At 45.8% G+C, this 24,296-nt stretch overlaps 1 protein-coding gene across 2 annotated transcripts in view; it reads left to right on the forward strand.

The window, feature by feature from the left end:
* Positions 1 to 21,984, forward strand: part of efna5b (ephrin-A5b) — a 107,513-nt gene extending 85,529 nt beyond the window's left edge. Inside the window, exons 2-5 of one of the 2 annotated variants that reach the window (XM_080003637.1) lie at positions 845 to 1,137; positions 18,767 to 18,832; positions 19,357 to 19,437; positions 21,785 to 21,984. In XM_080003637.1, coding sequence (XP_079859763.1) covers positions 845 to 1,137; positions 18,767 to 18,832; positions 19,357 to 19,437; positions 21,785 to 21,921 — 577 coding nt within the window. In that variant the 3' untranslated portion in view covers positions 21,922 to 21,984. The remainder of the gene's footprint in view (positions 1 to 844; positions 1,138 to 18,766; positions 18,833 to 19,356; positions 19,438 to 21,784) is intronic. The other variant, XM_080003638.1, reaches the window with a different exon arrangement.
* The last annotated feature ends 2,312 nt before the right edge of the window (positions 21,985 to 24,296 follow it).

The raw sequence follows: 24,296 nt of genomic DNA on the forward strand, positions 1-24,296 counted from the left end.
AGAGCTGCGACCCGCGCCCCGGGTTCCAAGCACTCGTCCGAGCCGCGGAAGCGCGCAGAAATGTCGCGTTTCAATTCGAGGGTTTTCACGGCTCAACTTGTTTCAGAAGCCCTCATTCTTTCATTTCTTCATTTTTGGGGGGCCGGGGGGGGGGGGGGGGTGGTCAATGGGAGCTGCAGACTTTGTGTGAGGTGGAGGCCTTGTTAAGTCAAATTGAGCGTGCTGCCGGGACCGGCGTGCACTGTCAAAGTAGTTCCCGAGAGCACCGAAAGGTGCATTTGAAGCAGTGCCAGAGGTTTTTACTCAGTTCCAGGATGGAGTTCTCACTTCCCAACCGCCATGTTGCCCACCCTGAGTGAAAAACCTCAACGTAGATCAGTGGGTCTCAATAAGCGGTTCCTTACCTGGTTCTCAATCAGTGGCACTCTACCAGTAGTTCTCTACCAGTAGGCTTCTACCAGTAGTTTGCTACCAGTTGTTCTTAACTGGTCTAGGATTAGGATCCACATCAGTCCTTATACATTAATAATTTAAGCATTCTCATTTGTTTCATAAGGGGAGTAGTGCAACATGACGACGGTGCAACGTTTTTGACCCGCGGACGTTGGTGACATGAGGCCACGATGACCAAACGTAGTTGTAATCGCGTGTTATAAAGTAAAAAATGTGGTACACATCAAAAGTGGACGCATACACCCGCTTTCAGCTTGAAATGGAGCCGCCGGTTGCGAACCACTGACGTAGACACCCCCCCCAAAAGGCTTGTGAAGGTCTAAGTTGGATATCAAAAAGCTAAACCCTCCTCCCCTCTGTTGTCCCTTCCTTTTCCACTTTTCCAAACCAGGTTCCACCGCGGGGACTACCACATCGACGTGTGCATCAACGACTACCTGGACGTCTACTGCCCGCACTACGAGGACTCGGTCCCCGAGGAGCGGGCGGAGCGCTACGTCCTCTACATGGTCAACTACGACGGCTACAGCACGTGCGACCACACGGCCAAGGGCTTCAAGCGCTGGGAGTGCAACCGGCCACACTCCCCCAACGGGCCGCTCAAGTTCTCCGAGAAGTTCCAGCTCTTCACCCCCTTCTCCCTGGGCTTCGAGTTCAGGCCGGGCCGAGAGTACTACTACATATGTGAGTCCCGAACTCCAGAGCCTTTCTGTTTTCCCTGCTCCACGGCTACAGGGGGCTCCGCGGCGGGTTTTAGCCGAGATTAGAGCCGACGCTTTCATGTGCCGAGCTTGCGGAACGCTCTCTCCTAAAATGGCAATGGAATGGAATCCGTTAGCCAGTTAGGAAAGGAGAAAGAGAAGACGTTTAGCGGTGTTATAGCTCACTTTCCCCTAATGAATAACACTCTCCTGACATTAAGAAGAAAAAAAGAAAAAACGTGGCCGCCGCCGTCTTGTATATTGAGATATTGAGGTTTCATTCGGTGTCTTGCTTCTTGGCACAGGAAACCATTCTGGCAGGGTTCCTCCTCCTCCGAAAAGCCCCGACGCCCTGGGGAAATTAGCTTTTATCAAAGCAAGGTTAAAGAGTGAAATTGAGTAACGCCCTCTTTAAATAACAATGGCCGTGGCGATTCACTGTTGGTTCCTCAGAATAGGGAAATTCGCGGTGGGGTCATGCTGGTGCACTGACACCGGCTGTGACGGTAAAGGTGTAGTATCATGCAGCAAAAGATGATATATACACCTGTATATATATATATAAATATACTGTATCAGAGTGGATGAGCTGATAAAGGACCTTACTGGACTCTACTCTGAAACTGAGGTTCAGCCCGTTCATTCCTCTGCACGCACATTTTACATATTACCCCCTGACCATGGAAATAATAAAGGTAGGAATCTCCGTCTGGGTCAATGCATGTCCTGCAGTTATCTCCGCAGCGGTTCATCCGATCCAATTCACGCTTGCCGGGTGTATCACTCGGGACCCACGGACGTGCGGTGTCGAATTCGGAGCAATTTGGACACGTGCCGCGCGTGACGTTAAGGAACCTTGAATAAACGAGCGAACGGAGAGCCGGCGGGGGGCGGGGCTTCAGGGGCTGCGCCCGAGTCACTTGCTGTGCTCTACGTCCGCAGTGCAGCTCCAGTTATGTAGTCAGGCGGGGTTTTTTTTTTTGTTTTGTTTTTTTTTAACCGCGAGAAACAGCGCGGTTCCCCGGTGCTCTCCGTCGCCGGTTCAAGTCAGAGTGTGGAGTTGTTTGGATGAGCGAACGGGCGTGTTTTGAGCAGGCACGGCGCCGGGTTTCCTAATGCACTAACTTTTACAAGCGGTTGCCAAGTTGGCAACCAGGCGTCAGTCGCCGGGTGCCAAGACCGACAAAATGGGTGCCGAACTTGAATCATTTTACAAGTGACTGATAATTATCCCATTTAATTATAATCCACATTTCAATATTTCTTGCTTGTTTCGCCGTTTCTGACAAACCTCTGTACCAGGATAATCCGTTTTCCTTGGCATGAAGTTTCTAAACACACAGCGCTACACCACGCCTATTCTTTCATTTTTTAATTGCAAAGTGGCTGGCGAAGGCCCAAATCTGGTTGCCCGGGGCGACCGGGCAGCCGTTACTCTCTTGGCCCTGCTGATGATGGCGCCGCACACAATAGTCTCTATGGAAAAATACTGATATGGCGACAAACCTTCCGAAAATGATCTCCTGGTCCCGCTGACAAAGGCGATAACGACATCATTTTTGCAGTATTTTGTATTTGTTCCTCAGCTAATGCCATTTGAAAAGGCGGCGACATCTGTTTGGATTCGAATAAAACTGTCCTTTGTGACAACTCCACCTTTTATCTGGGTGTGTTTATCTCTGAAACATAGCCTGCGGTGGTGGTAAGCCCCCTCTCGCTCTCTCTTTCTCCCTCGCTCTCTTGCGCTCTCTCTCTCTCTCTCTCTCTCTCTCTCTCTCTATTGTCTGCAACTGTGAACCAGAGGAAATGTTAAAATAAAGATGCTTTAAAAATCAAAAAAATCTCTCTCTCCCTCGCTATCTATCTATCTCTCTCTCTCTCTCTTGCTCTGTTGCTCTCTCTCTTTCTCACTATCTCTCTCTCTCTCTCTCTCTCTCTCTTGCTCTGTAGCTCTCTCTCTTTCTCACTATCTCTCTCGCGCTCTCTTGCTCTCTCCCTCGCTATCTATCTCTCTCTCTGTCGCTCTCTCTCTCTTTCTCTCTCTCTCTCTCTCTCAAACTGTTAATGTGACGGCCGGGCCCAGACGGTTGTCCTTTACACATTTCGGCTTTTTTTTTTTTCCTTTCTTTTCTTTTGTTTTGTTTTTGTTTTTGTTTTTGTTTTTATTTTATCTCTGAATGAGACGTCGCAGTCAAGAAAAAGTAAAGTCCGCTCTCATGTCGGCCTCTCTCTGCTTTTTATTATTATTTTTTTTTTTTATGGAGTGAGTTGATGTTCTCGACGGCGGCCCCTCCTCTCAACAAGCAGCTGTCTGCTCGTTTATCTGCCTGAAAAACAAAGCCACGCCCGCCTCCCTGTTCTCTTTTATTTGCCGTTCGCGTTGGCGCTCCTGCTGAAACGACTAAAAGGGGGAAAATGGAGTCGTGAGCAAGATGGGGGGTTAGCGAGGGTTTGTGCAATTCATCCCGCCACCTCATCCCCAACTCTCTATTTCTAACATCATCATATACATTTACATATAGATATATATATATATAGTTTTTTTTCCATTTCTGTTGAGAGATGGTCGTCCTAAGGGCTGCATTAAATTACTACACGGACAGACGAGGTGGAAGGGGGAGGTGGGTGGGTTCCCGGGAACCGCATCTATTCTCTCGCAGCGGCCATATTGGCTTAGCGGCCCCGCGGCCCCGCCGGCCGCTGAGCGATCGCAGATGGCGGCGCCCGGCGTCCGCGTCCACGGCGGCGGATATTAAAGCCATCCACCACGACGCGCCGGGCGCTTTATCAGACACCAGGGGGAGGCGGGGGAGGCGGCCGCGGCGGCGCGCCGGGAGAGTTGATGGTCTGTCACTGACGAGGCGGCGGCGAGGACAGCGCGGGAAAAAAACTGCGTTGATGTGGTTAAGGATGTTTGGGGAAAACAAAGCCAAAAGGGGGGAGAGAGGGATGGCTGTGCGGCGGCCGTTCAATCATTAGCGCCATTAGCGTAGCCATTAGCGTCAATGAAGCAGATGATCTCTTTTTATTTATTTTTTATTTTTTTTCATTGCAATGGCTTACATCACTTTTTGACTTTTGTTGTCGTTATAAATATAAAATGAACGGTCGAGATGATCGTGCGGAAGCGGAAAAGAAAAACGTGCCTCCATTGTGATGATTGTTGGAATTCGAATCCTTACGTCATTGCTGTTATTATATCATTTCATCATCATCATCATCATCATGTGTAATTACTGTTATTACCGTCATTATGTGTCATCATTATGCGCCGTTACAAATGAAAGAGTCTCCTAAATCAATGCCGGGTTCCATCAAAAACACAGGACAGATATTCATTATTGTTGCCGCTTCATCACAAACTCCATCGTTTGACAGTCAGAGCAACAGTATTTTTTATTTGATTAAATGTTTTCCGGTGTCACCCCAAATAAACCCCCCCCTCCGAGGCAGACCTCCATAACAGCGAGGACGTGACGTAGGCTCCCGCTGTTTCCACCCAAAAGCAGCGCTCTGCATCCGGCTGCCTCCGCCCGCTGACATTTAACTATTTATCCATTTGTCATCTTTATCCCCTAACGACGGGGCTGTCATAATTGTTACTCACGCGCGCGATGAATGTTCCGTCGTTAGCGAGCGCGAGGAGATCATTTTCCGACTTCATTCGTCATCGGCGGGGGAGCGCCGAGCGTGTGTCCGGGCCTTTTTCTTTCTCCCAAATCGACGCCGGGATGGCGTGGCTCCGAGCGGGGCTTTCGGCGGCGCCAACGCACGAGCGCGCCTCGCGTTTTCTACTTTTTTTTTTTTCCAGGACGTTTTGTCGCTTTCGCTCGGGTCCGAGGCTGAAGGCGAGGCGTCCATTTTGAAACGACGCCTTCGTGTTGAACGCGTCTCTGAAACGACCTCGGGAGCCCGGGAAACGAGTGAGCCCTTTGATTCAGTTCGCCTAAAAGATTTGTTTGCCGAATCACAAGGCACATCCGGTGAGTCCCACGTTGGCGAACGACTCGTTCTTGTGGTGGATTGGTTCAGTGAGTCCTCCTGTTTGGGTGTCGGCTACATATTATTGGGGAAATGCAATGATTCGATGTTCTACAGCACATGAGACTTTTAACCCCACACAGCGGCGTCACTAGGGTCGGTGTCACCCGGTGCGGTGTCACGGCACCACTGTGAGGGGGTAAGACAGTGCCTCGCACTCTGATGTGTCTGATCTCGCAGCGACTTTGGATTGGATGGGTAAGACGCACCCCCTCTGGCGGTGTCGCCCAGTGCGGTCGGCACCAACCTCCCCCTCCAGTTACGCCACTGACCCCACGTAGCCTCACATGAATCCCAGGGCATAAAACTCCATTTGGCCCGGTTCAAAGTGAATTTAGAAATAAATCCATTTATTCATATTCCATTAAGCAATCAAAGGGCAAAATAAGGTTGCCACCCGTCCCGTAAAACACGGAATCGTCCTCTATTTGACAATAAAATCTTGCGCCCCGTTTTGAATCAGTGCGGCATAGAAATCTAAACTATCTCAAATAAAAACGTTTGAACGGACGATCGAACCTGACAAAGATTTTGCTTCGACTTAAATGTCAATGTAAATGTCAAGTGTGTGTGGGGTCGTGCGTGTGTAACGTCTGCACGGGACGGTTTGAAATGACAGCATCCTGACGAAAAGAACTAAAGAGGGGAATCCAAGAACGAAGGAACTGAAACCACTGGAGGAAACGGCTCTCAACTATTTCCACCACTTCTTTAGGTTCCCTCCCCGACTCGTCCGGGAAACGACTTCTAGCCGTAGCTTTCGGCGGAAGCTGGAGACTCAAACGAACCAATCGTGTTCATTTCGTTCACTTCAAAGATTCGGTCAAAAAGAACAAATCGTTCGTACACGATCACTGAGTCACTCGTCAAGTACCGAATCTGGAGCACAGAGTGGACCCTTCCGTCACTAGTAATCGACACCTCTCTGTCTCGTATTGAATTGAGAAGGGCTTCTCCCACATTGAAACTGTACACGTGGAGCGTTGTGCACAACACTGGGAAACATTAGGAATTTGCCGTTCCGTCAGCGCGGGCCCCCGGCACAACCGACGCAACAGCGCATCGTTGGTCGGGGTCTCTGCGTTGGCCGCGCACGGACACAGCGTGCGTTGGTGGGCGAGCGGTCGGCCTTGACCCTCACACTCCATTTGGCCGCTGATGCTGCCGCTGCTGCTGCTGCTGCTGCTGCTGCTGCTGCTGCTGCTGCCGCTGCCGCTGCTGCTGTTGTTGTTGCTGCTTTATTATTCGTTGGCGCCGTAGCGTGGCTAATAGAGGAAATTCTCTGCATCATTACCCTCCGCCGCCCGCCGAACCACTGACCTGCATCACAGGGAATTAGCATCAACGTCCTGAGCCACAGGTCACTCTGCGTCGACATATGGGGCCAAGATGGTGGAGAACAAATCGCCTTTTTATTATACATCCATATACAATATATATATATATATATATATATATATATATATATATATATATATATATATATATATATATGTGTTGTAGGTCAGCCAGAATACTCTTGGGGTATGTTCATGTATATGGCTCAGACAATGTTTGAAATATATAGACACTGCAAGTTTGCATACTGTATATATGTATATGTTTGTATATATATATATACATATATATTATACATATACATATATACTGTATGTGTGTGATCAAATCTGTACATATACTGTGCGTACAGAACAACATGGTTATAATAATATAATACCTACGGTATTGCAAAAATAACAATATCACAGTATATACCCGTTTTAACAATACTGTTAAGAGTATCCTAAGAGTACATCGCTTCTTTGTCAAGAAATAAAAAGGTGCTGGGCGTTGATATTAAATCCTTAGCCTCATTTGAGAATTGATGTTGAAAGTGAGGATATCATTTCATACCGTACATTTTTCCTCCGGTTCTCATAATAATCCACCGTAACCTATGATGCCCCGAGACAGAGCCTGCCCTGGGTGACATGACGGATCCGATGTCTGAGGCTTCAGATGTCACATTATATTATATTATATTATATTGAATTATATCATATTATATTATATTAGATTAATTGCCAGTTAATGGTGTTGGATGCGGGTCGAGGGCTTGATTTGCGGCGTCTGATGAGATCAGAGCGAGACGCCGGCGTTCTGCTCCAACACCAACAGCTTCATCAAACCTGCAGGACGGAGGGAATTTACACAAATAAAGGTCATATTTCTTTTTTTTTCTATTTTTTTTAAATGTGAAGTTCTGTGCTGGGATGGGTAAAGATGAAAGCAAGGCTAGTGACAGGAAGATGATGAACTCGCAAAGGCCAAATAATAATAATAATAATAATAATAATACTTATAATAATAATAATAATAATAATAATAATTATTATTATTATTATTATTATTATTATTATTATTATTATTATTATCATCAGTAATAATAATATTTTTTTTGTTGTAGCAGTAGCAGTAGTATTATTATTATTATTAAATGAACCAAAGAGACAGAAAGATCACAATGAGAGGGAGAAGACGAGAGGACTCAATAAGATTACAAATACAATATAAATATGGATGCACACAAATTTCCTCCTCCCAGGAAATGCAGGAGACAATTTAATTCGGGTGACACGTGCACATGCAGCAGAACTCAGTATGAGCTGAGTGGGACTTACAATCGCTAGAGAAGTGATAAGGCAGGACAGAGGTCAAGGTTCACCAAACATTCGGAGCTGAAATGAGATCCAGATCACAGAATGCTGATGGCAGCAGCTTCTCTTTTTTTTTACTTCCTCTTCCTAATATCGAAGCAATCCATGTTGGAGTGATTTTTATTCTGGAAACGGCAGAAATCCAATACCCCCTGACGGCTCTCCGGCAGAGATAAGTTAGGGACAGGGCCTGGCTCTTCCTATAGGCGGCATAGACGGCTGAGGGGATGGGCACAATTTGCGCACCTGTCTCCCTCTCCATCGGTGCCTGTGGTGCACCGGCGTGTTTTAATTTTAGACGTAGGTTATTTTATTGTGCTCCGTTTCCTTATGGAATGAAACAACGACCGTGCGTAATGGGAACACCCCCCGTCGCCATTTTGCCTAGAGCGGCAAAATGGCTAGAGCTGGCACTGGTTAGGGAACTAAAGGATCATAAAAATTGGCGGCAAACAGGAAGTCACCATGGGTGTCAGGATGTTGCAGTAAAGACGATGCTCCTCTCAGTCATTATCCTCCACGGGAGAGTGTTTTAGGGCTTTTTCAGGAGGAGATTGGTGCATTGCTGCAATCTGCAAAGCATTGCAATCTAGAAAACAAGGCAAAGGGAAAATAGCCAAATATACATTGAAATAGCCAAATAATAAGCAAAAATAACCTAATAAGTGGCAATACAAATCAAAAAATATAATTTACATTAAAATGGCCAAATATACAAAAGTAGCCATATACTGTATATACGTTAAGACATAGATAGCCAAATAGACAGAATATACAAAAAACGATTCTATGCATAGGACGAGTTTGTCAAAAGATAACTTAAAAGTCATGAGCTGGGGCTAAGTAATGGTGTACTAGGCAATGTGGTTGGTCAAAAAATATAAAATAAACAGAAATAGCCAAATAGGAGTAGCCAAATACAGAATAAACAGAAAAAGCGACTCTATGCAGAATAAGCTCCGTTGAAAGCGGCTAGGTTACAACCTTATAGGGCTTTCATTCCCTCTGCAGATATTTCCTTCAAACTCGTAAAATGCCTGAGTGGACACGGACTTGGATCGTAAATAACATGCCTCTAATATTCTAACACCCTTGATATTCATCAGATTTTTTCTTCTCTGCCATCGCTACTTATTGGATGGCCATGTGCACGTAAAGCTCCACCAGAATCCTAGTTCAAGTCATAGATCCTGCATCTTCTGCAGCGTCCATAAATCCTGTATGTCCAGTCAGCTTCTAGAAGACGTGGAAGAGATGGGGGGGAAAAGTGGAGGAAAAAAAAAAAACCCATTAAGCAACAAATGGAATAGCGGCATGGGGGACGGTGGTTATATATATATATTTATACTTTTGAGCTGGGGTTTTGGGAGGCTTTTGCTAATAATGACAAAAGAGCAGTTTCAGCCGGGTTCCATTTCGGGAGCAGGAAGAAGGAGAAGCGAACGCGCAGGCAAACGTGGACGCATGACGCCATCCAGAAAGCCAGCGTTTCCCTCCGTCCACATGAAAAATCAGCCCTGTCTTCGGCGCTCAGACGTGATCCGACAACACGGGGGTAATGTGACGGGAGGCCCTGCTCTGCCCGACGCGCCGGCTCTGCGCGGGCGTTATGCCGAGACGCCCGAGCCGCCGTGCGCACAGGCGGAGAAAGGAAAAGCAAAGGGCCGCACTTCACAAAGGCATTACCATAATCCTGATGGATGGACAGACACATCAGCACCTCCCCTCTCCTCTGGCTTTTCCATCACTCCTCATTTCCCGCTTTTCATCTCCTCCCCGGGATTCTGGGTCAGAGCTCCCCGGCCGGCACCTTCCTCCTGCCGATCGCCAGGTGTTGCTGCCGTCCACATCCTCCATCACTCAAACACAAGTACTCGCACATGGACACGTTCACGCAGACACACACACACACACACCCATGCGCGCCGGACACACACACACACACACACACACACACACACACACACACATGCTGGGGCCCAGTTTGAAACCTGTTCGGCATCGGGTGAACCGACATGGATCCCAGCGGCTCTGGAGCTCCCGGGCCACGGAAACAAAAAGGGCCGTTAATGGATCCGGGGTCCCCGTGACGAGCTCGCTCGATGGGGTTTACGTGCCCCCCTGCGTAAAATAAATAAACCAAAAACAGCCACCCAGAACGCTATCGTAGTCGCCGTTGGCCAGACCGAGCTAATTAAGAGCAAAGAGTTGGCGTTGTCTTGGGACACTCGTTGACAGGCTCGGAGGAAGCGACACGAGAGGCAAGGAGGCTCTAATCAACTTCCCGCTTCAACTTTGGCCACCAATAAAGGAATCGCGGCGCTGCCCCCAGAAGAGCGGAAGAACAGAAGAACCGAGCGGCTGTGAAAAGCCAAGAGAACAAACCGGGGCAGGCGTGGGACTCCTCCTGGCCCTGTTTAATTCATGCATGAAGCAGATGTCTTCAATGGACGATTATGACTCAATATCATAAAGACAATGGGAACTGCGTAGGCAGTTCAATAGCCCTTTGCGGGTCGCATAATTAATCGCATGTATTGGACACAACTTGTATGCGGGGATGGAATCCCGAACGGAGCCGCTGGGCCCTGGCTCAGGGGCCCACGTCGGGCCTCGGGGACCCTCAAGAAAGTGGGTCGTGATTCAGTTGAGCTGGACGTCACACGAGCAGAGGCAAATTCTATAGGCAAGGGACACATTCTAAGGACAAGTTAATGAACACTATGGGGTCTCCAAGGGCCCCCAAAATGTTCTTGACAGAATAGTGGTGGATGTCAGTCCGAAGGGCCCCATTTCCTCGCCGATTCTCAAGAATCACCTCTTCGAACATTTCTTTTTGTTGGCCACGATGGTTTCCCCCGGTGCGTTGGACCTTCTCTGGCTTCCATCTGGTTGGTGATGGCACATGGGCTGTCACCACAGCAAGGTTGCGTGATGGCCGTTGGGGTTGGGAGGCCACGCTGGGGTCACACGCCCAGGGGCCCGTGGACTTGGGATCCGTCCATGCTTGTATGAGGTCTGTGAGAGGTAAACGAGATAGACAGAGAAAGAACACAAACTGGCTGCTGTACTTGAAGTTCCCCACGGTATTTTTTTAAACGTATTCTATTCGTCTCTTCGTTTATCGAGAAGAAAAGCTTCAGCATATTGAACAAACACTTGCAAACGGCTTCATCTTTCTATCACACTCGAGGGGGGATGCTTGAGTACCGACATCAATAACACTACGTCTGCATGCCGAGTTCCGTAATGGAATTATGATTGACGATTTGCGTTTTTCCTATTGCGTGCATGCCTCCAATAGGTATCTCCAGCACATCCCATGATTAAATCTCCAAGCCGGTTCTCATTTAAATGGAAATCCATACATCACTCCCATCCATCCACCCATCCATCCATCCATCCATCCATCCATCCACACATTCATCTGTCCATCCATCCACCCGTCCATCCACTCGTCCATCCATCCCTCCATCCATCCATCCATCCATCCCTCCATCCATCCATCCATCCATCCATCCATTCATCACTGGACCCCCTGCATATACCAGTCCATCCTAGGGTCCCGCCCTCTCATACCGTCCACGCCTGCATGGAGAGTATTTCGATTTGGATGGAAACAACGAGGGTTGCAGGCGGGTTCCGTATATCAGCGGTGAGATTAAATTCACTTCTCCTGCTCCCGACGTGGACTCGCACTCGCCCGCTGCCTTTTTCTTCCAGTCATCATTTGTTGCGCGGCCATTATCGTGATCTTTCATTAAAATTGAACAGAATTTACGAGCCTCGATTTATATCAATTCGGCGCCGTGCTGATATTATGCTTTATTGATTTTTCCTCTTTTCTTTTTTTTTTACTCCCTGTCCAACCCCCTGCTTCTCCTCTTCCTCCTTCTCCCCGTCCTCTACTTTTATCCCTCTCTCTCTCCCTCTCTCTCTCTGTCCCTCGCTCTCTCTCTCTCTCACACTCTCTCCCTCTCTCTCTAAATTCAATGAAGGGCTTTATTAACATGGGAAACATACATTTGCATAGTCAAAGCAAATGGAAGGAACAAAAAGAAAAATACAGTGTAAAATCAAAACTGAGAAATGTGAATGTTGCAATTGAAAAACTATACACATGGGTGAAGGTTACTTCAAATAAAAATTGACAATTTTAAACTTTGCTATAAAATTTTATATATATATATAAACACAAAGTGAAGATGAATATAAATAAATTCAAACAGATGAGCGTGGATATATACTTGGAGAAGTACAGTGAACTCGGCTGCTCTCTCTCTCTCTCTCTCTCTCTCCCTTCCCTCCTTCTCTCATTGCACGTAACCTCATCACCTCAAACTGAACGACATGAGGGATGGATTTGGCTCATTTTTTCGGCAGCAGCTGAAAGAAGCGAGGAAGGAGTGAAAGGCCAGCCATCACTGTGTGTGTGTGTGTGTGTGTGTGTGTGTGTGTGTGGGGGTGTGTGTGTGTGTGTGGTTTGTACACGTGTGTGTGTCCTTTTGTGTAGTATCACCGCTGTGTGGCTGAACTAACATCTGGATATAATGATTTTCCTACAAAGATGAAACATATCTATCCATCTATCTATCTATCTATCTATCTATCTATCTATCTATCTATCTATCTATCTATCTATCTATCTATCTATCTATCTATCTATCTATCTATCTATCTATCTATCTATCTATCTCTGTCTGTCTGTCTGTCTGTCTGCATTGTATTGTTCCTCAGTATATGTGCAGAAGTTCACATCATCCTCCGTATGTTCTGCTCATGCTCTTGGTCGTCCAAGTCGCTGATGTTTCCTCAGCCGCGGGTCACGAAAATACTTAAAATCTCCACTTTCTCTGTTTGACAACACAAGAACCCAGAAGGAACACAAGCACCTTGGCACCGCCTTCTGATTGTGTGTGGAATTAACCGCTGCGGCTGCAATCTCATCTGGGTGGAAGATGGGAAGTACTGTACTCGGGTCACTTTAAAGCCTCCGTCCGTGTGCGCTCGTGTACTTTGTGTGGTTGTGTGTGTTTGTTAGTGCGTGTGTGTGTGTGTGTGTGTGTGTGTGTGTGTGTGTGTGTGTGTGTGTGTGTGTGTGTGTGTGTGTGTGTGTGTGTGTGTGTGTGTTTTTTGTGCACGCCGCCCTCCTAGAAAGCTGCTCTCGTGAAACCCGGACTGGAAACGAGAAACAAGCTTCTTTATTATTTTCCTTTGGTGGGTTGGCAGAGATGCTACTCTCCTGGAATGTACGCAGCGCCGGACGGAGCGTCGCTGGGATCTCGGGCCCGGCCCCGCCCCTCCTCACAAACAAGCCCCGATCAAAGGCTCAGTGCGGCCTTATCAAAGCCAGCTGGAGACCCAACGCAGGCTGGATGCTGACCTCAAGGTTGGCCTGAGGTTAGCGCTACGCGCTAAACGCTGCGTTACAGCATGCAAACGATCTTTAATGACAGTGTCGGTGAACTCAGTTGCATTGGACGGTGGATCTGCTCCGGGAGGCGGTCGGAGCAGGTTGCAGATGACATCTCACACTTGTCAGCTCGAGGAGCTTGCAGAGTTGCAAGTTGCCAAGGTCGTCGACTTGCCAAGGTCGTCGACTTGCCACCGCACGCAGGATTCCCCACAAACTCTCCCACGTGTCCTGTGAAGACATTAAAATGACATTACAGCAGACTTTTAGACTTCCCGTCTGAAAACAGCCTATTTTTCAGCCAGTGATCCTATTTGGTTTACTAATCTGCAGTATTACATTAAGACTTGCGGTGGTGTTGGATGTGCCAGAGCTCGGCGGTGGTTCAGTGACCGTGAAAGCCCCCCGATGACTCTGGTTTTATCTAAACTTGTGGAAAATAACAGGCAAAGCCTCCTCGACTCAGACGGGCCTGATTGACTCGGCCAGCGGTATTCCCTTACAGGCCAGAAGCTCTGCCCACCGAAATAATCAATAACGTCAACGTTCTGCCATAACTTCATCCATTTAGCCAACTCTTAACCGTGCTCTCGGCTTCCTGTCTCTTTCAGTCGTGCATTTTTATGTCCTCACGTCTGGAATGCGCTGTCAAATGTCCCATTGAAAGCCAAAGGAAATGTGTTTTCCAGATAACATTACAGTTGCGGCGCGGCTTTGGCTCGGGCTGTGATTGAAACAATGCGGCTCCTAAGCCGCTGAGCCCACCTGTTTGTTCTTCCGTAATTGGATTCTGCTCCGTTCCATTTGCTTTAATGCTGCTGCATAATGCAGCGTACTAAGGGGAGCAGCCATTACTGGCCAGGGGACACGGCTCCGAGGAGTAACCCGACCTCCCCGCTCCGCAAAGTGGGCCATCCTTTCAGGAACCCTGCGTCCTTCAAAGACGCCCCGGGATGGATTGATGGCCCCGGGCCTGGCGGGGCTTTGGGGGGGCCGATGGGAACCGGCAAACCAGAATAGCAGGTGTTGATGTTACGGCCCGACGAGAACAATACGTTTGCCCTCTGCGGTGCGCGGATCCCAAAAAACAAACAGGTGGACGCTCATCGAGTCCTGAGAATGAAGAGCTGCGAGCGGCGAGGGAATGCGGCGCTGAAGTGTGGACTCGGGCGTGGTGCGGAGAGCGAGCGGCGGCGGTTTCAACGCTGACATGACGCCCGTCACCGGGGTTTTTCCCGCTGATACAGTGCTGAGTTCTCACTTATCTGAGTTCGATGGCTCAGATAAGTTGTTCAAATTAAGAGGGGGAAAGATAATAACACGCTTTTTTTGTTGTTTATATTCTCTGAAAATACTAATAAAAATATTTATGTGAGATATGTATTTTTATATATATATACTGTATTTATATATTTATGTATATATATATGTATAAAATGTATTATACAAAAATGTGAAAAGGATGATAGATTTATAACCACCCCCAAAATGTATTGACATTATTGAAATGACAAACTATATGAAATAATCATATAAAACAAAACAAAAAAACATATGAATAACTCATAAAATCGACACTAAATTATAAAATGTGTTGGATCGCTGTTTAAAACTTCTGGTGGACACACCCTGACCAAGCAGCAAAACCCAAAATGAATTACTCTTCATATCATATCTGCCCTCATATTTTAATCACACCAGTGAGCTGCGTTCCTGCTCAAACGCCCGTCGGTTGACTTTTCATGGCGATGTGATGGAATGTCAATGGGAGCGTCGCGACGCCCAAACATCAGATTAACCCCTCGCTGGCTGTCAACATGGCCGCCGCTCCGTGCGCTCCACAACGTTTCCATCCTTTGATCGGCCGCCGTCGCTAAGTGGCGGGTGTGGAGAGGCCTGACCCGTCCGCCACCAGGCTGATGGAGGGAGGACATCTGGAGAGGGAGGCCGAGTGTGTGTGCGTGTGTGTGTGTGTGTGTGTGTGTGTGTGTGTGTGTGTGTGTGTGTGTGTGTGTGTGTGTGTGTGTGTGTGTGTGTGTGTGTGTGTGTGTGTGTGTGTGTGTGTGTGTGTGTGTGTGTACTCCAGAACAGCCTTGCGTTGTTGGAATGGAAAGTTTGCTCTCAGAAAGAACCGCATTGAATGTTGGCAGACCTGGGTCATTCCGGTCACCAGTTGATATTTTGGGTAAGGAAAGAACATAATCCGTGGTGCATTTTAGACGTATCTGTATTTGTTTCGATGCAACATTCAGGTTGGAACACACTTCAGAAGTTTTGTTCCCAATAAGCCGATATTGTTGGCTAGTGTGATGGGAAGGTTGCCGGTTCGATCCCCGGCTCCTCCTGGTAGCGTGCTGAAGTGTCCTTCAGCAAGACACTTGACCCCCGAACTGCTCCTGTGGATACGTCCAACACTAGGATAGGTCGATGCGTAGAACCGCAACCAAATCCATCCCTCATGACCCGGAAGCAGTTTCCTCCAGAGCCACGGCAGTTCCTATGGCGACTGGCAGCGGGAAGCCACACCTCTGGAGTGATGAGGAGACGCTGGGTCGTAAGATTTTATATATATATATATGAATTATAAAAATTACATTATAAAAAAAGTAAAATGAATTATACATACTGTATATGAACTCAAAAAGGGTTAAGGCTCTTCCTCTCTCTCTCCTCCTCTGCTCTTTCTCCTCTCTCTCCTCTTTCTTCTCCTCCTCCCTTCCTCTCACTTCTCCTCCCCCCGTCTGTCTTCCCCCTCCACTCTCTTTCCCCTCCTCTCTTCTTTCCGTCTCTCCTCTCTCCCTCCTCTTCTCTCCCTCTCCTCCTCTCAATTCTTTCCTCTTCGCTCTCTCTCTCTCTCCCCCCCTGCTCTCGCCCTCCTCTCCCCTCTCTCTCTCCCTCTCTCCCCTCTCTTCTCCTTTCCACTCTTTCTCTCATTCTCTTGCCTCTCTCTCTCTCTCTCTCTGTCTCTCCTCTTCTCTTACTCTCTCTCTCTCTCTCTCTCTCTCTCTCTCTCGCTCCTCTTTCCTTTCCTCCTTCCTTCCTCTCTCTGCTCCTCTCCCTCCTCCTGTCTCTCTCCCCTCTGTCCTCCTCCCTTCGGTACACATTTGGATAAAAGTTCAAAGGTCAAACTTTATTTTTCACATGCACACCAGCACTTCTACGCTTAAAGCAGCAGTTAAATGTGTAAATTGTAAATATAATATAATATAATATAATAAAAACAAAATATGAATAAAACAAGTATACATTAAAATTTCAATATACATAATATGTCTAGTGGAGGATAAAAATAATATTATAAATACAAGTTACAACTTTAAGTACAGTAAATAAAATCATGAATTGAAAACATGCAAGAACAAAAAGAAACGGTAAATCCAGGAGGAGGTGATTTCAGCGTTATTGGTTAATAGTTCAGTTCTTTAATGACCACGTCCCCCGGCGCATTTCCCCTCTTTTTCCACTGCCTCAACTCTTCTTTTTGCTTTTTTTTTTTCTGGTTTTTTTTTGGGGGGGGGGGGTTACAAACGTTAAATCCACTAAATCCACTAAGTGCTGGAAAACTGATTTCATGCCCTGAGTCCTTTCTCAACGCAAAACATTTGGGGAGAAGAAGAGGGAGCAGTAAAGCTGTTACCAGAGAGCTCTGAGAGGCAGTGTGTATGTGTGTGTGTGCGTGTGCGTGCGTGCGTACATACGTGCGTGTGTGTGCGTGTCCATGTGTGTTTGTGTCTTTCCCTGTGTGTGTGTGTATTTTCCAATGTGGTGTATATGAGCGTGTGTGTGTGTCTATATGTGTGGTGGTGTGTGTCTAGGTGAGTTTGTATCTACGTGTGTATGTCAATATGTGTGGTTGTGTCTAGGTGAGATTGTGTCTTAAGTGTGTGTCTACTGTATATGTGCGAGTGTGTGTCTGTGTGTGGGTGTGTCTATGTGTGTGTGTGTGTGTGTGCGTGTGTGCGTGTGTGTGTGTTAAACCGTAAGTCGTCCGATTCACCGGTCACTTGAGCGTTGATGAATAGATCTGCCCGTGCTGACAGAAGAGGAGAAGAGAGGGAACACAGCTGGGTGGGGGAGGAGGGAGGGAGGGAGGGAGGGAGGAAGGGAGGGAGGGAGGGAGGGAGAGAGGGTTGAGGCTAAGGATCATTGGAGAGGAGTTGACAGATCCTTAACGGTGGCTCCACCGACCTCCAGAGGACATTAAAACTTGCCCGGAAGATAAACTTACCTTCCGTTTTCTCATGCGTTCATTCGGCCGGAGGGATGGGAAATCGTAAACGATTAAAAAAAAAACGACCTAGTGTGTAAGTGGGGACAAATGAAAAGGAGTTCATAGTGGCTCTGTATTTGGTAGATAGGGACCTGACACGAGGAAGGCAACTGTATTTTTAAAACTGTGTGTTGGTGCTGTAATGGATGCCATGTTAGACATACACACACGCGCGCACACACAGACACACACACACACACACACACACACACACACACACACACACACACACACACACACCCACACTGACTTGTATTTGACCCCAATCCTTGTCTACAGGAGACAACACCTGGTGCCTCACCAGAGCAGCCATTAGTGTTCAACCATACACACACACACACACACACACACACACACACACACACACACACGCTTCTCAGAGTATATATATATTTGAAGTAAATGACACAATGGCTGCTCAAACCTCCGCACGCTGCTCCCTAAAATGCTTCACAGAGGCTTGACATCCCCCCCGACCGATGGGAAAGGATTTATTCCCTGACAGCCCCCCCCACACACACACACACACACACACACACACACACACACACACACACACACACACACACATTGAGTGTGCATAGTCCCTTAATGTGCAAAGCTCATGTCCAGTGATCTTCTGAAATATTTTTTAATAAGAGGGGGAAATCCTTTATGCTGGGATCCAGTATACAGTACAAGTGAATACTGGTACAGTATTTATTTACATATTTATTTATGTATTTTATGTATATATGCATTTTTCTCTTTATCTATATTTTCATATTTTTATTATTGTTATTATTCTTTTTTTTTTTTACTTCATATTTGAAAGTGGGGGCCGTGCCTTAACCCCCACCGCGACTACAACCCCCACCCCCAAAATCGACCACATCCACTTTAAATCAGCGCGGCCGTAATTCAACTCTGTGAAAGTTTTATTTTTCCCTTTACTCAACGCTAAACCTCTTTAAACCCCTCGCTGCAGGACAGGACAGAACCCCCCCCCCCCCCCCCAAAAAAAGAAAATACGCTCCTGATACTAAACATGAATCCACGTACACCTTGAATCCAGCAAAATCTGGGAAGAAAAACAACCTCCCAAAAAAAACCCACTGATTGTCCACATGTAAACACTGCTCTTTTTACATTCATCTAATTAATTCCCTCCTCTCGTCTTTTCTTCTCCTCTTTTTTCTCTTTCTTCCCCCAGCCTCCACCATCGCTGAGAACGGGAGGAAAACATGCCTGAAGCTCAAAGTTTTCGTCCGACCATCAAGTGAGTTGTTCTTTTCCTCCTTTCTTTCTCAACAAAGACTTTGGACCCCAGCCCGTTTTGGAGAGGGCGAGCGAGAGAGCGAGCGAGAGAAAGAGAGAGAGAGAGAGAGAGAGAGAGAGAGAGAGAGGAACAAAAACAAGTTTTTCTGAAGTATTTCCTCCTCTGGTTACTTCAGTGTCTCATACCGTACCTCTTCCATTTATCACGACAGCCTTTAAAAACCAGGGCCGGTCCCGGTTTTAATGTTTCTTCAGATGTTTCTTTTTTCCCGTTTACTTGTCGTGCAAACGGTGGGAGGAGGATCGACGTAGACGCACCGACGCCGCTCACCTCATCTGAGCGTCCGCCATGCGCTTTATTTTTGGGGGGTGGTTGCTTGGAACGGTGCTTACTTTGTTGGGGTGGGGGTGGGTGGGTTTGGGAGGGTGGGGGTTCAAATGTCACTAACCTTTATTTGGCTTTTGATTTACTTATTTACCTCTAATGATCTTCTCCTCATTGTGCTCTTCATCCTCTATTTGTAGACAGCTGCGTGAAAACTATAGGCGTACATGACCGTGTTTTTGACGTAAACGACAAAGTAGACAATTCATTAGAACCACGAGGTTAGTATGGCTTCCCGCTCCTTCCTCCATCCCTCACCCATTTGGTCTGCCGGCCTGCCTGTCTGTCTGCCTGTCTGTCTGTCTGTCTGTCTGTCTGTCTGTCTGTCTCCACTCCTCTCTCTCTTCACCTGTGTCGCCATCTGCGCCGCTGTTCCTTCCCTCCTCTGCTCCCTCTCTCTCTCTCTTCTCTCTCTCTCTTTTCTCTCTCTCTCTCTCTTCTCTGAGCCACTATCCACTCACTTAATCATGTGGTTGTTGCTGCTTGATCTGGCTTTAATTCTACTGCTGCCTATTGAATGCTGATATACAATATATATATATGCGTATATGTGTGTATATATCTGCTATATGTATATATAAAAATATGTATATATGCATATATCTATTTTGTGTATATATATATATATATATATATGTGTGTGTGTGTGTGTATGTGTGTTTATACATACATACAGTATATATACATCATTTCTCTATATATCCACACATACTGTATATACACATATACATAACCATACTCAACGTACTTTCCCTTAAATTTTAATCATTTGATAGTTTGACCTTGATTGTCAGTTTGGAACGGTTCCCTGTGGCCCCAAACCCTTTGACCGTATAAGGCGTTCTTCTTTCCTTCTCAGACAAATAAAAGTGTTGAATGGTTGAGCAGGCAGTCCTGTTCATCACCACACTTTAAATGATAAAATTGCTGACAGTGTTACAAAGAATTTCTGCACCAACCGTATTTTTGTTGGCAGAAAGGACGACATATTCGGGGTTGAGTTGTTATCGTTTGACAAATCAAAGAAGAAAAAATGTTGCTCTTACGTTTTTTTTTTTTTAACCCCCTTTGCTTTGTATTGTAACGACACATAAATACGTAGCGTCGACTCATTCCCGGCCCCTACGGATGCTATTATATAACTACATATAACTATATAATTACTAAATACTGTAACACATGCTGTCACCCCTGCTTACCCTATGTAATGCATTGGGAATCTCAAATGGACCTTTATGTTCACTGCAATAATTACTGTAGTTACAGTTACGCCAAAAGAGGTTGCTATTAGAATGCATAGCTAGATAGATATATACATACATACATACATACATACATATATATATATATATATACATACATACATACATACATACATACATACATACATACATACATACATATATACATACATACATACATACATACATACATACATACATACATACATACATACATACATACATACATACATAGAGATATAAATACTGTAGATAGAAAGATAGACCAAAATAGATAGAAGAAGGTAATGGACGATAATAATTACCTAATGAACTAATCTGCAATAATACAAATGCAGATAGTGCACTAGTATTAGAATTTACAATTACATTTTACAGTTTAACGCACACACACACAAACACGAACACACACACACACACACACACACACACACACACACACACACATTCAGTGTCTTCCCTCTCTCGCTGCTCTGCTTGTTCCGTTCTCTTCTTTCATCTCTTTCCGTCCACCGGTCCTGTCTTTCCGCTGTTCCCTAACCCTGTCTAACCCATGCAATCAAACTATTTTTTCTGCCAAACTCCTTCTGTGTATCTACAGTACGTGTGCACGTGCAGTCCTCTGTCCTGTGCTCTGCTTTGTCTATCCAGTACAGTGCACGTAGCTGCTCACTCACTCTGCAAAGAATAACGACAATAGCAATGACTTAGACTTAATCTCCGAGTCAAAATCATAGTCTGTTTTTTGGGAAAAGTACATTTTTATGTCGAAGGAATTTGGTGCATTGTAGTCCAAAAAATATATAAACATTTTCCGAAAATGTATAACAAATAAAATAGATTAAATAAATAATAATAATAAATTCATAAAATAATACATGAATAAATGCCTAAAAAAACAGAAATACAATATGTACTATGAATCTACGAAATGTGCTCTAAAGTATGCACTAGATGAATTTAAAAAGTTAATAAATAGAAAAACACAAAAAGGTATGGCAAATATCAGTAACGAAGGAGAATGAAGGATTGACTGGGTACAAATATAAATATGAATATGACTATAAATATTGTTGGATATTTCTGTACATGATGAATACAAATACTACTACTACTACTACTACTACTAATAACAATAATAATAATAATAATAATAATAATAATAATATGTATGCATCTTGCATTTTGGTGCTGCAAATGGGCTCAAACCAACTAATACGACTGAGTTTGGTTTAAATAATGTATGTTTACAAAATAGGATGGTTCATATTTTTGGAATGGCCTTTCATCCGTTTTTTTGTTTTTTTTTTATTCTTCTTCTCCTCAGACGACACCAGTCACGAATCGGCCGAGCCGTCCCGAAGCGACGCCACGAACGTGGCGCCGTGCCACGCCCTGCGGACACCTGGCCTCCTGCTGGCCGCCATGCTGCTGCTCTGCTCGGCGCCACTGCTCACCTTATAGCGCCCCCCCTCTGACCCGGGGGGCAATTACACCTGGTGCGGCCTAAATCAAACCCAGTGCTGAGGGGTGTTGGGGAAATGGGGGGATTGACGGGGGGATTTGGGGGTGGAGTGGTGGATGGAAAAAGTCGTCAGAGCGGGCTTCTCTCCTTAAGGAACCCTCTGTTTTTCTTCACGTATTTAAGTGGATTTTTCTCCGTCTGTGAGTGGGAAACAAAGTAGAGAGACAATTTCCCCCTCGAAAAAAAAAAACAACAAAAAAAAAAAAAAAACCTTCAACCAAGATGCCAAATCACGTTTTTTGACACTTGATTCTTGATTTCCCGTGACTTTTGACTTCCCTTTACATGCACGTCATGCCTATGTAATTGCAGACATACACACACACATACACGGGCGCACACACACACACACACACACACACACACATACGCAGACACACACTTTACTTCCACACAGACACACGTACACACACACACACACATACACGGACACACACATTACTTCCACACAGACACACATAAACACACACACACTTTCACATTACTTACAGACACACACACACACACACACACACACACACACACACACACACACACACACATTTCTTACACACACACACACACATTATTTACACACAGACACACACACACACATTTCTTATAAACACACATACATTACTTACACACAGGAGCACACACACACACACACACACACATTATTTCCACATGCTACCTAGAGAGCAGTAGTTTTGTACTAGGGTTTAATCCAGTGATAGCACCACAGTGTAGGAATGTAGGTTTAGAAAATGGTTTAGAAAATGGTTGTTAACACAAGTTCAGATGCGGTGTCTTGGAGACCTCCCGGCAAGCCTTTCCAAAAATCAAAAATGTCATTTCGATCGTTTCACTTTTCCTTCGGCGTCGCGCGACACGGAAGTGACGGTATCAGAAGCTGGATTTCGAAGTGGAGCCTAAACCCCGATGGGAGCGTGTGGACTGTGTACACATTTGTATTTGTACGGCGAAAAAGCTTTGCCTTGTAAACTATGGTACATGATTAGTAAATCTAAAATATGTGTTGTTTTTTTTTGTTTTTCTTTTTCAAATAGGGCAAGATTATTTTACATGCTCTGTATGCAAATCCTGTTGTTTTTTAGATTTTTTGATTATTTTTTTTTTTTGTTTGTTTTTTTTGCGGTAGGTGGTAAAAGTCCACCTTTATTCTACCTTGTTAAAAGGTAAAAGGCACTTTTTAAAAGGGAAATCCTAAAAATCCCTCCCAAAGCAACGGCTGGAGCATTTACACCTCATCGATTTAAAATAATTGAACATTATGAAAATATGATTTTGACCAACGAACGAATGAACCAACCTCGTTAAGTTTCACTTTTTTCTCTGCGTGGGACTCATCGGGGTCTGTTGAGGATTCTGTGGGGGGGGGGGTTTCGGATGAGGCCGATTTGTCCTCAGTCTCTCTCTTTAAACTTCAAATTTAAAGTCGGGTGCATTGAAAGTTCCTCAGCCGGCAGCACTTTGTGTGGACGGAGAATCGATTCTGAATGTTGATCACAGTTTCACGGCGACGCGCGTCCTTTTTACTCGTCGTCGACGGCGATGAAGCCGCGATTGTTCTCTCGCTCCAATTTGGGATGACTCAATTTTGACGACGCCGGAGGCGCGGGTTCGGCGTCCTCTGCCTTTTCTCTCCGCATTGATTTGCGGCGACGGTTTTCTCAGAGAAATTGGAAAGAAATGATCATTTCATAATTGACACGTCGAGCAACTTTTCTTTTATTTCACAAAATCGACCAATTGTTATGGGCTGTGTTCCCTTACTTTTTGGCTTTTTGTTTTCTCCTGCTCATGCTGTTTTTCCTCCTTTCTGAGCTGTCCTCTTGGAGGAGGAATCATCGTCATGCAGGAGTGTGTGTGAATAGGGCCCCATCACTTCTTCACTCCACCAATCTTTTCCCAAAACTCTTTTGCCATCTCCAGAAAGGATTTCTACCAGACAGATATCTGAAATTTCGCCTCTTGAAAACAAGACTTTCCTTATAAAAAACCCAGTGTATTTTGGGTGTGAGGGGGTGGGGTGGGGGGGGGGGGCTATTTGGGGTCACCGATCGATCCGAACAAAAAGGAGAGAGGGAGAGAGAGAGAGCACTTTGAGCTTGAACCCGGGCTCCTCCTGTTACAAGTGACTCCTTAATGAGGCTGAAAACGACAGGCCCTGGTACCCGTAATAGAAGGTGGGAGGGGCTTGTTGGGGTGGGAGGTCTCGGGTGGGGGTTGCAGGGGTTGGGGGTGAGTATAGATTTAAACCGAAAAAGCGAGAGAGGAAAGACAAAGATGGAAGGAGAGGTAGCGACATGTG

The sequence above is a fragment of the Zeus faber genome, assembly GCF_960531495.2.
Source record: "Zeus faber genome assembly, chromosome: 7".
Lineage (NCBI taxonomy): Eukaryota > Metazoa > Chordata > Actinopteri > Zeiformes > Zeidae > Zeus > Zeus faber.